The sequence below is a fragment of the Xyrauchen texanus genome, chromosome 34 (genome assembly GCF_025860055.1).
Source record: "Xyrauchen texanus isolate HMW12.3.18 chromosome 34, RBS_HiC_50CHRs, whole genome shotgun sequence".
Lineage (NCBI taxonomy): Eukaryota > Metazoa > Chordata > Actinopteri > Cypriniformes > Catostomidae > Xyrauchen > Xyrauchen texanus.
This window is the reverse complement of record NC_068309.1, coordinates 18606311-18619481: the sequence shown is the minus strand read 5'-3', so window position 1 is coordinate 18619481 and position 13171 is coordinate 18606311. Positions and strand designations below refer to the sequence as shown.

General features: G+C 36.4%; 1 protein-coding gene across 1 annotated transcript; it reads left to right on the top strand.

The window, feature by feature from the left end:
- Nucleotides 1–707: 707 nt before the first annotated feature.
- Nucleotides 708–10889, top strand: trpc6a (transient receptor potential cation channel, subfamily C, member 6a). The gene is made up of 12 exons (XM_052104206.1): nt 708–1604; nt 2551–3298; nt 4590–4769; nt 4905–5069; nt 5622–5838; nt 5986–6213; nt 6724–6988; nt 8168–8363; nt 8515–8715; nt 9244–9300; nt 9421–9496; nt 9895–10889. The coding sequence occupies exons 1-12, from the start codon at nt 1462–1464 to the stop codon at nt 10041–10043; spliced, it is 2625 nt and encodes an 874-aa protein (XP_051960166.1). The 5' UTR covers nt 708–1461; the 3' UTR covers nt 10044–10889.
- The last annotated feature ends 2282 nt before the right edge of the window (nt 10890–13171 follow it).

Below are 13171 nucleotides of genomic sequence, written 5' to 3'. Positions count from 1 at the left end.
GATGGATTACATCAATCTAATTTGCAGGGTGGGGGCACAGGAACTCACAAAAAAGAAATTGCCATTTGATTTCAAATGGATTTCCATCAAAACAACACTTATTCATGCAATAAGTAATCCAAGTGAATGGTGACCAGAACTCATACAAATGGTCCAAAAAGCATATACAAGTAGCATAAAAGTAATCCATATGACTCCATTGGCTAATTCCATATCTTCAGTAGTGATAAAATAGTTGTGGGTGAGAAACAGATCAACATTTAAGTCCATTTTTACTTTAAATTCACCCCAAGACATGGATTTAAACACTGCTGCCTTTATCTGCTTTTTAGAACTTTGAGAAAGAAGTAAACATTTTTGGATATAAAGAAAATTTCATAACTGCAAAGTAAAATTTTATCCATCGATTCATCAAATATGATTTCATTCCTGGCTAAGAAACACCCAAAGCCCCATAGCAGCCAGCCTTGGGTTTGAGAGCATTTAGTTAGTATGATTCCTGTCCCTGGAAATTATGCTAAAAACAGTCACTCTGATGGTCATCAGTATCAGTGCCATCATCAGCATGAGAATAGAAACAAAACAGTGGCTTCCCATGACCCACTGTGTGGGTTACCTTTTGACCCATCAGTTTGGCTCACATACTCAGTCAGACCACTGAAGCACGTACGCTTTTAGACACACACACAAACATATAGAAGTGAGAGTGTGGGAGAAAGAGTGCCAAACAGTAGCAAAATGAAGGGAGTAAAACATGTGATGTAGCAGCTGAATGTACAGTACGTGACGACTGGTCAGTTTGGAATTCAATTGAAGCCATTTCCCACAGTTTCCACAGAGCAGGACTTTGGTAATGAACACACAGGATGTAGAGGTTTATTGGGAACACAGAAACTGACCCAAAGGGATTCAGCATCTGCACTCCTTCATTGGGTTTGATTTTGGAAGCTGAAAGCAGATCACAGTTTCTTCTCCAAACAAGACCTTGACAAGGAATTTATTTTATGAGTTTTTCAAAGCGCACATGGTGTTTTTGTGATTTGTTCAGTGACTCTTAATAAAGAGTTACTGAAAATGTTGTTAACCGAGTATAGTAATGCATTCCTCACTCTGTATAATGTTAGAATTGGGACTAAATGCTTTCAGCTTTTTAAGAGACATGTAACCAAATAAACTGAGCAAGGAACAAAGGAACAATTCATTTCTAAGAATAGAGTATGTTTTTTAAACCAGCATGAAGAGGTAAAGATTGTTACATACCCCATTTATTGCCAATGAGTGAAAAACAACAGTGAAAATTCCTCAGTGCTCTGCACAATCTCAAGACTTAAGCGGGAACATAATAAAGGATTGTAGAGGATGGTGACTTGCCAGTGCATAGCCCGCTCTCTCATCATTTACAGCTGGATGTTTGGCTTTGGTGTATCCACATGTCATTAGTGAACTGCCTCAGTTCAAAGTATGAATCAAAGAAGACCTGTTCTGGATGATAAAAATCAATCAAAGTATCACACTATTGAAAGGAGGAAAAGAAGTAAAGACAATCTACTGATGAATGAAGACTTAGGTGAAGACTCTTATGGCAGCTATGGACATTTCCATAAGTAAGTTGGATATTTACTAATTATGTTACAATGTACTGATCTGAAACTGTCAGTTCAATATATTTGCACATTGATTTGCTTGTAAATAGTAAGTCAATATTGAAGTGGCTTGTTAGATTTGACCAAAGCCTGTTTAATGCTTGTCATACAAAAATGGTCAGTCACAAAAGTATAGCATTAACATATGTAATAACATATTCAGCCAAACAAGATGATTATCTACCATAGCTTAAACTTATCTGAGAATATTTGAATTATTTTACTATAAAAATATAAACAACATATACTTATGTAGACATACTGTAACTTGTAGAATTCAATGTCATATCAGTCATTTCTGTGGGCAAGATCAAAATATCAAATGATATAAACTCTGCATTATTTTAACCAGTGATTATCATATAGAACAGAATATTCTATCTATATAATTCTAAAGCTAAATGCCCACTGTGAATTATTAAGATAATAATTATGTCTCTAATTATGCCTAGGTGTTACTGTTTCTTCTTAAACCTTTAGGAAATATGATATTGAGGGGAATTGAGATTGAGGATTGTGGTAGGAACATCTTGTGTTTCAGTAATAATAAAAGGTCCTACATCAATGAATAAAACTGGAGTAAAAAGAAAATTTATGGCACACTAACTTTAAGGGTTTTGGGTAAAAAAAACTTTTAAGATGGAAAAGCAATTGAAAATACTTTCTCCTATCCCATCTTATTGTGCAGACTCAGAGTCAGCTATAAGTAAGCTGTTTGTAGGTTGATTTGTTTGAGCATCCCAGCAAGCCCGACACAGCGACATTGGCACAAACAGTGGCATGAGTTTGGGGTGGGATTATCTATTTGTCATCATTATTCATTTAGTAGTAGCAAGAAATTACACATTCACCTTTTCAGTTAAATAGCTGGCCAAAGTAAAAGTTTTTTATGTGTTTTTATTCATAGTGAGAGTCTGGCCCGACAGACGCTGCCCAAGAGCAGGAGGCAGGCTGTGCGAGGAGCGGCCTACATGTTCAATGCCCATCCCAACAGCTTAACACCTGTAGAGGAACGCTTCCTTGATGCTGCAGAGTATGGAAATATACCTGTCGTGCGTAGAATGCTTGAGGAGATCCCTGAGTTTGATGTCAATTGTGTGGACTATATGGGCCAGAATGCACTGCAGTTGGCAGTGGCTAATGAACACTTAGAAGTAACAGAGCTGCTGTTAAAGAAAGACAACCTATCAAGGATTGGAGATGCACTTTTATTGGCCATCAGCAAAGGCTACACCAGGATTGTAGAGGCCATTCTGAGCCACAAAGCTTTTGCTGACTCAAAAAGACTTACGGCGAGCCCAAGTCAAGCGTCAATGCACGATGACTTCTTTGCCTATGATGAAGATGGCACACGCTTTTCTCATGATGTCACTCCAATTATTCTAGCATCTCACTGCCACGAAAACGAGATTGTGCACATTCTCCTGGGAAAGGGTGCTCGCATTGAGCAGCCACATGATTACTTTTGTACCTGTGACACCTGCAATTACCATCAAAAGTATGATTCTTTTAGTCACTCCCGCTCGCGTATAAATGCCTACAGGGGATTGGCGAGTCCAGCTTACCTGTCTCTGTCCAATGAGGATCCTGTGATTGCGGCACTGGAGCTTAGCAATGAGCTTGCCTCTTTGGCTAATATTGAAAAGGAATTTAAGGTATGGCAAAATTAGTGCACTAAATCAGCAATGTGATCAGTGATTGTGAGCAGACTTATAAAGCAATGGCTTACATGTGACTGGCTAGGGGTTGGTGTAATGATGTACATCTGCTGAACTTCCCGCTATAACTACGCTGCACTTGCATTTCTCACACAACATTAAAATAAGACTACCCTTGCAAAAACAATTTATTTGCGGCTAACAAAAAGGTAACGTTTGGCAAATTTGCTGTAAACATTTTCACGTAAAGGTCATTTGCACATGAAATTATGAACTTGTGGCAAATTTGTGTTTGCACTGGGTTCGACAGAACACTGAATTATTGCAAGGGTAGGCCTACTACTAACAGATTAATTTGGTATGTCCCAAATGAAGAACTAACTAGTGTATGAATTTTTAAAGTGAAGTATCGTCCCATATGGAACATTAACATTTTCTAAATACAAGGAAACATTTGTCATTTTGACCATTTCAAACATTTCAAACACATGCAATGTGCTTTCGTTGGCTTTAACATGTTAGCTAACCTCAGTCCAACAATTCTTTCTCAAATAGTGTACATTAGTGTGGGGGGAATGGTAAAGCATTCAACTCATATTTGTAAGATGTTGTCTTCACAGCAGTATATCTAGTTGCCACATTCACCATTAATTAAAGTTGTTTTGCAGGCTAGCATCATGGGAAGGGACATGAGTGACTTTCATCATCCGGCAACTCATATTACTGTTCTTTTCATTAAATTTGTTGTGTGAACACACTTATCATATACTTACACAACACAGTTGCATAGAATAACGCAGAAGTATGTGATCTGGGACACTGCTAGCTAACTAGCTAACAAATAAACCAAGATAATAATCACTCTTATCCTTGTAATTAAAGTTTTTTTTCCCTCATAAAATAATTAGAACCCCTTTTTTGGCTTTTGATTTTTTCAAAAGTTAAACTTTGGATGATGGCAAATCCAATTCAGTGAAGGTTGCTCTGCAGGCAAGCCTGCACTGAACCTGCAGCACACCATTGACAACAATGGACAATTTGCCGCAAGTTTGTCGCAAAGTTCCCTTGCATAATCAGTGGCGAATTTGTGGCAAATTTGCATGAACATTCGATTTTTGTAAGGGCGGAGGAAAACGTTTGCTACCCTACTACATTAAAGCAGAAATACATAATTGAAATAAGTAAAGAAAGAAAGAAAGAAAGAAAGAAAGAAAGAGAGAAAGAAATATATAAAATGTCCTCTGAAGCATCTTTGTGTTTAGTGTTTAGAAATGATTATCTTCCTCAGAATGAATATAGGAAACTTTCTATGCAATGCAAAGACTTTGTTGTGGGACTTCTGGACCTGTGCCGGAGCACAGAGGAAGTGGAAGCAATTTTGAATGGAGAAGAGGACGATTCTTTAGAATTGCCTGGCCGGCCCAATCTCATTCGCTTAAAACTTGCAATAAAGTACGAACTGAAAAAGGTAAAAAATCAATCAATAAATAAAAAACAATTCAGTGTTGTTTGGATAATTTCTGGCTTTTGCTCAGCAGAAAAGTTTTCAAACAGAGAGAATGCCTTTCATTGAAATAATTCTTTTAAAATTGATCCCAAACAGTTTGTGGCTCATCCTAACTGTCAACAACAGCTCTTATCAATATGGTATGAAAACCTGCCCGGACTCAGGCAGCAGACCACAGCCATTAAGTTCTTGGTGGTTTTAGGTGTTGCCATCGGACTGCCCTTTCTAGCAATGGTGTATTGGTTTGCACCATGCAGCAAGGTAAGTGTGTTCACAGAAAAGGTATGATCTTTTATTTCTAACACTGTGGAAAAACATGGTGTATTGCAATGCAAGCACACAGTACATATCTGAGGATGACATTAGTAATCAAGAAATTTTTTTAAAGGGATAGTTCCACCCAAATGAAAATTCTGTCATCATTTACACATTCTCACATTGTTCAAGCTCATGTGCATTTTATTTTTGTCCATGGAATTCAACACAGAATCTTGGAAAACCATGAAGGTGAGTTAATGATGGCATAATTTTTATTTTGGGGTGAACTATCCCTTTAATAATCATCTACTAAAAAACTTTGCACAATAAGACTGCTCTTGCCCTTTAATGTTATTATGGCTTTAAATTTCCAAGGTGGTAAATTATAGCAGTGCTTAGAATATCTACCCATGTCCTTTGAGTCATAATAATGTTGATAAGCATATCAGACTGATAAGTTGTACTGCAACACATTTACTATAGAATAATTTCAAGTATGCATCCACAGAACAAACAATCTGTAAAAACAGTCTAAAAAAATGCTGTTATCAACAGATGGGAAAGATCATGCGTGGCCCTTTCCTTAAATTTGTGGCCCATGCAGCCTCCTTCACTATTTTCCTTGGCCTTTTGGTCATAAATGCTGCAGACCGCTTTGATGGGACAAAGCTGCTTCCAAATATGACCATTCATGACTATCCGACACAGCTGTTCCGTATGAAAACAACTCCCTTTACATGGATGGAATTGCTCATCATTTCTTGGGTCATAGGTTTGTTTCTGACTGCTTTTTAACTAGACAAAGGTTACTACTCTATTACAATCAGTATTAAGAGAACAGAATGTACAGTTCAATTGCATTTCCTTGATTAAACAGTAAAAAATAATGTATTTTTATGTTTTGGTTTCATTTTCTTAGGTATGATTTGGGCAGAATGCAAGGAGATCTGGTCCCAAGGCCCAAGAGAGTATCTGCTTGAGCCTTGGAATTTGCTTGATTTTGGAATGTTGGCCATATTCGTGGCCTCCTTCATCTCAAGGATAATGGCTTTCTGGCATGCAAGTGTAGCACAACGTTATGTCGATGAGCTCTACACAGATTTAACAAATGTAACTTTGCCTGTTGAGGTGGGATACTTTCAGTTGGGTGAGTACCAGTAGTGTTAAAAAAGGTGCCTTTTCCAGTTTATTATTTTTTTAAAAAAAGATTTTTAACATTCTATCATAAAACTAATGCGTTTAAGTGTTAATAAGTTAAATTCTGCCATCTAAAGCTAAATATGTACTTTTTAATATATGTTCGCATACATTATAACTATGACTTTAGAAAAGTTTCTGGGTTGATGGTAACAGATGCTCATGGTCATAAAACTTCAAAATTCTTATCAGAAATAGAATGTAATGCTGATATTTCTATAAATATTAAATTTTATATGAACAGTTGTTTACTATACAAAATCATGGTAACAGGGTTGACATCTGATAATCATCCCCTACTGAGAAACCTAACAAAACATAAGATAAAGATAAAAACAGAAACTTTAACTTATCCTTGAAGAGTATTCCAGAAAGGATGGATTTAGTCTGGCAACATTTTGTGTTGAGCTAACGTGTTGTCTGTGTAAAATGATGGGATGTCTCTTTTATCTTGTTCCAGCTCGGATTGACTGGCTCCCCTCCGATCCTCAGGTAGTTTCAGAGGGCTTGTTTGCCATTGCAGTGGTTCTGAGCTTCTCCCGAATTGCATACATCCTGCCAGCTAATGAGAGCTTCGGACCACTGCAGATATCTTTGGGCCGAACCGTGAAAGACATCTTCAAGTTCATGGTTATCTTCATCCTGGTGTTTTTAGCCTTCATGATTGGAATGTTCAACCTCTTCTCATATTACTTGGGTGCTAAACAGAATGAAGCCTTCACAACGTGAGTAGAATATACTTCTAATGATGAATTAAAATTTTCCTATGTTATTGGCCAAAATTGTTTAGCCAAACATGGAGATTCTGTTGTTATTTACTAAGAATTTTTGAAGAATCATTACACAGTTCTTTGTGCCTTTGTGTGAGGAGGACTATATCAAAAGAATACCATCTCATGAGACAACCCGTCCAAGGTGTCAAATGAGAGGTTGACAGCCAGATCGCAAGAAATCATACAAGTTGGCTCAGAAGATATACTATTTTTTCCTAAGTTTAAACCCTAAACACTGTTCCAAACCCAAATCACATCACTGTTGTGTACCATGGAAAAAAAGAGAAACACTGGGGATTTGAATGAGCGTTCTTATCCTTGCTAAGTTTAACCCCAAACCTTACCCTAACCTCTTACTGGTTATTGACATACTTCATTTGTTTAGTATAAATAAATATGAATAAGTAACCAAATTTGTTCACAGATATTTCCTTTCTTAAATTAAAGTGTGGGATAGGAGGCTAGCTAAAACGTTATACCTGTATCAATTAGAATTTCTGTTTGCTGGTTGGATGATCTCTATGGAAATGAAAGTCAGGGCCATTTCTAGCAATAAGCGGTATTAGCGGCCGTATAGGGCCCCCGAATCACCAGGGGACCCTGCAAATCAAGGTTGGTTTTGAATGTATTTATTTTTTACATTTTTAGTATAGAGTTATTTATTGTTATTTATAGTCATTTATTGTTAATTTGTATAGTTATTTATTGTAATTTTTTTTAATTTCTTTTTGGTTTTGAGTAATTCATATATTCCAATTTTAAGTTAATATATTCAAATTTGTTGAAGACTGTATTGCGATGTCATTCTTGGCTGGGTCTGGATCCAGTAAGGGTCGGGGCCTCCAAGTAAGAACGCACTAAGGGCCTCCATATGTTTAGAAACGGCCCTGTTGAAAGTAGCACCTTTTCGTACAGATTGATATATTATGAGTTCAACATCTCGTACAAATTATTATGAGTTGTCATGAGACTAATGTGTGCTGAATCAATTGTGCTGAATCGCATGTGTAACAAAATTTCAGCATTGATGCCACAGTAGCATTGTTTCTCGCATGTGTAATAACCAAACAGGACATGTTATTTTTTTAATTCAGGAAAAATCTGTACACTATTCTGTCTCTACCTCCACAGTGTAGAAGAAAGCTTCAAAACATTGTTTTGGGCAATTTTTGGCCTTTCCGAGGTCAGATCAGTAGTCGTGAACAATGGGCACAAGTTCATCGAGAACACTGGCTATGTTCTCTATGGAGTATACAATGTCACAGTAGTCATCGTCCTACTCAACATGCTCATTGCCATGATCAACAATTCCTTTCAAGAAATTGAGGTACTTCACATCTTTTTGTATGAATTTCTTCCAAAAATCTGCTGACATGCTAAATATTTGTGTAATGGGGCAAATGGGATCTGTAAATCTCTTATAAGCAAGCGGAAACAATCATTAAATAATTAGCGCGTTCTGGTGACTTTGATTGCAGGATGATGCAGATGTGGAGTGGAAGTTTGCCCGTGCTAAGCTCTGGTTCACCTACTTCGAGGAGGGCAGGACTCTCCCAGTACCCTTTAACCTGGTGCCTAGTCCCAAATCTGTCCTGGGTCTGGTGAAGGGGGCTAAGGGTCTCCTGCTGGAGCTCTTAGACAGACACAAAGCTATTATGAAGGGGTCTGAGCTCAGTGAGGTGAGGCAAATCCACTCAGATTCAACATCTCTCAATGTTCAAAATTCAACAATTTTCATTTTTTTTTTGTTATCAGTTTATTCAACCTTATGTCGTTCTAAAACCATATGACAATCTTTCTTATATGGAACACCAAAAGTATCATAAAAGGCATACTGCTATAGGTTTTGGTGAAAAACAACCTAAAATTTAAAACATATTCAGTAAGAACCCTGATGTCCATTGCAATTTCATACTGTAAGTGCAAAACAACGTCAATATTGTCACTGAAAAGTGACTTAGAAATTTCTGTTTGTTTTGCACCAAACTAATTGTATGCCCACAGAAGACTTGGAATATGAAGCAGGAGTCATATGGACTACTTTTATGATATTTGATATAGTCCACATCAACTGCCATTGTATTGAAAAGATGGACCAGGATATTAATTTGGGTTTGGAATGTGAACTTTTCCTTTTAGTTTAGTATTTTACATTTACAATCACAATAAACCACTCCATTCTTTTGCTTTATTGGATCATATTTTAGTTGGGAAAAAGCAAAGCCAGTGGGGACAAGAATCACACTTGCTCCAGCAGATATCAGGCATGTGAAATTCTGTCTTTTGCTACTTTGAATGTTTGCCATAGACACACATGTTTTTACTTTAATTATATGTGAAGTATTCAAGGTGGAACTGACTGGTATTGCATTAAATCTGTACAGAAAATTATGAAGCGTCTTGTCAAGCGCTACATCATCAAAGCTCAAAATGACAAAGAATTTGATGAGGTCAATGAGGGTAAGTGGGTTTACATTTTTTTATGCAGGTTTTAACATACAGAAATGATTATAATTATTTGCTAATTTTAAACCTGTGTGCTGTTATTTTTTTCCATGGAACACTAAACAGTTATTGCCATAAAACCAAGGTTGTATCCATCATAGACATTGAGGGATATTGTAGTACTTTAAAAGTCCTTTTTGGGTGTTTTTCTTTACTATTTGACAGCCATGATCACTATGAATTGCATTGTATTGGAAGAGCTGCATAAATATTTTTCAAAAGTTCCACTTTTGTGTACCTCAGAAAAAATAAATAACAGGCATTGGAATGACATGACATCTATTGGCACTGAAATACCATAACAAAGACAACTATTTATTATAATGTCTAAAAAATATCCTTCTGTGTTTCAGGTGAACTGAAGGAGATTAAGCAAGATATTTCAAGCCTTCGCTATGAGCTCCTAGAGGAAAAGACACACAATATAGAGGAGCTGGCTGAGCTTGTGAGGAAACTTGAAAACAATCTCTCTCAGGACTGCTTGATACTAAAGTCTCATTGAGGAAATCCGACAACAGCGTTTTTTTTACAGCAAAATTTACTTAAACTGCTAATCAACTATTTATCAAAGCAAGACAATTTGCACAGGGACAACAGTTCCACATGCTTATTTGCCTTGGCCTGGGTTAGTAGAAAGAAAGAAGATTGAGCTATTGATTGGCTCTAATCCTAACACAGGCTTTTCTGTGTAATGAGATTCTGTAACTGGGCTCTCCTGACATCAGTTTTAAGTGTACATTTTTAAATCAGTGCAGCAATATATCAGTGTGCTTTGTCCTGCGTCCCGCATGTCATGAGCAGTATTGCGGGGGTAGTGGAAACCATCACAGCTACTGCAGCCGGATTAACTGTATAAATCCATTTAAACATCCAAGTTAAGTGTAAATAAATGCCTTTTGCTCTGCCATTCGCGTGATTGACAGCTGGAGCACGAACAGACACCATTTCTACGCGTGCATAGCGAGGTGCGCGGGGCGCGTACGAGATATGCGGGCGCGAGGCGATCATATGGCGAATAGAGTGGCTGTGTCCGCAATCGTTCACTCATTCACTATTTCCTATATAGTGAATGGCAGTTAGTGCACTATATCTCAGAAGTGAACGAAATGAGTGATTTGGTGCTGACATATACACAGAGTGTCAGATCTCTGGGGCTGGTGCAGAAACAATGTCACATATTAAATTTTAAAATACTTGGGCCTTACTTGTTATTCTTATTAAATAATATATTAATTTAATAAATCTTAATTCTGTTTGACATTTGTAATATATATTGTGTGTTAATATAAAGAGTAAACACATTTTATCAAATAAAGAGTACATTTTAAAATGTATCTGTATGTTTTGTCTCTCTATATGTTATTTTAATCAAGTAATGATTGTCAAAAATTTATTTACTACATTCAGCATGAAATAAAACATTGCAGGAGTAAAGGAAGCAGTAAACTCCTAGCTCTCCCCTGTGTTGGATTGTGGGCAATTAACCGTCGTCAAGTGTAAATCAAATGTACACTCGAAATTAGAGTGCATTGTGGGTAAGAATGAGTGAACAAAAGTAGGGAACGAATGGCTCACTCAGAATTCAGATACTCCTACAAAATGGCAGACACCCAAAATAGTGCACTATATAGTGGATAGGGGGTGGTTTCAGACACAGCGAGTGTTTTATGAATGGGGCTGGTGCCCTACACACTAGGCAGCGTATATGCATTTAGAGAGCGGCAGTACTGCAGTGAAGAACTAATTATCTAAATTCTTTCAACACTGAAAACTGAAACTACACTGAAATAAGAATCCACACAGGACTTTAAAAGCTATGAAATAATGAAAAAAAGGCATTATATATAATGTCCTTGTGGGATATTTTCAAGTTTTCACTGTATTAATTACTAGAAATGTTTCCAAAACTCACAAACCTGACAAATTCATTGAGATCTGACAAGAGCCCAGGGATAGTTCATCCAAAAATTTTAATTATCATGATTTACTCACCCTCATGCCACCCCAGATGTGTATGTTTTTCTTTCATCTGCTGAACTCAAATTAAGAATGTCACATCTCTTTTGGTCCATACAATGCAAGTGAATGGATGGCAACATTTTAAAGCTAAACCAAAATCAAATAAGTCAGCATAAAAGTAATCCAGAAGACCCCAATGGTTAAATTAATATCTTCAGAAGCGACGTGATAGGTATGGATGAGAAACAGATCACGTTCACATTCTTCTTCTTGTGTTTTTGGTTATTCACATTCTTCTCTGCATATCGCCCCCTGCTGTCAAGCAAAAAATGACAAATATTGATCTGTTTCTCACACACACATACACACATATCATATAATTTATGAAGTATGGATTTAACCACTGGAGTCTTATGGATTGCATTTATGCTGCCTTTATGTGCTTTTTGGAGCATTAACATTTTGGCATACAGAGCTAAAATTTTCTTCTAAAAATCTTAATTTGTGTTCTGCAGATGAAAGGAAGTCATACACATCTGGGATGGCATGAGGGTGAGTAATTGAGGGAATTTTTTTTTTGGGTAATCTATCTGTTTGAAGTGATAGCTCAGCCATAATTTAATATTCTGTCATAATTTCCCTACCCTCATGTAGTTCCAAACCAGTGTGACGCTTTGTATTATGTGGAACACAAAACATATTAGACAGAATGCTAGAGACTGACAGTCTCCGTTACCATTCACATTCACTGAAAGTAAATAGTGACTAATAGTGCAAACATTCTGTCAAATATCTCCTGTTGCATGGAAGAAAGAAATTCATACAGGTTTGGAACAACATGATGGTGAATGATGACAGAATTTCCATTAATAATAATACAAATTCTACATGTTCAGTGTGAATTATATAATGGAATATAGGGGAGTAAACGTCCATTATGTCATTTGTGAAGGTAACGAGTTCACTACTTGAATACTCTTTTAATTGGACATTTTTTTACTCTTACTCAAGTACTTATTTATGCTAGTAATTTTACTTCTACTTGAGTAATCTATTTTTTTTAAGTAATTGTACTTTTACTTGAGTACAGTTTTTGGCTACTCTACCCACCTTTGTGTGTTTGTGGTGTGCGTGTCAGTGTAATGACTCTGTGCGGACACATCGCAAAGGCTGCACCCTTCCGTTAAGTGTTTATGCTATATTAACGGTAAATGTGTTAATTGTGATTAATAAAAATTAACGCATTAAACTTTAATTAATTGCATGCATTAGTGTTAATTTTGACAGCTCTTTTGTTTGTTTGTTTGAACATCCTGACCAGCACGAAACGATTGAGTCAACCAATGAAGCACAATGGTGAACAATGGTGTTCAGGGAAACCTGTTTGAAAGCAATTACAATTTTGTTTCCAATTCCATTTGGGGAAGCTAATGGTAGAGAAATTACACACTTCATCTTAAATGTAACACTAAATGCTACAAAAATTATTTTTTATGATACAAATGCTAACAACTTCCCTTAAAAAATCGAACTCATGCAACAAAAAAAAAAAAAAAAATATATATATATAAATATATATATATATATATATATATATATATATATATATATATATATTTTTTAGCAACTTGGCAACTGGTAAATTCTTCAGTAAAATAAATAAAAAGTAAA

Coding starts and splice junctions, on each gene's coding strand:
- trpc6a (XM_052104206.1), top strand. CDS start 1,462: ATGAATCAAAGAAGACCTGTTCTGGATGATAAAAATCAATCAAAGTAT. Junction 5,839..5,985: donor CATCATTTCTTGGGTCATAG/GTTTGTTTCTGA, acceptor TCATTTTCTTAG/GTATGATTTGGGCAGAATGC. Junction 6,989..8,167: donor CAGAATGAAGCCTTCACAAC/GTGAGTAGAATA, acceptor CTACCTCCACAG/TGTAGAAGAAAGCTTCAAAA.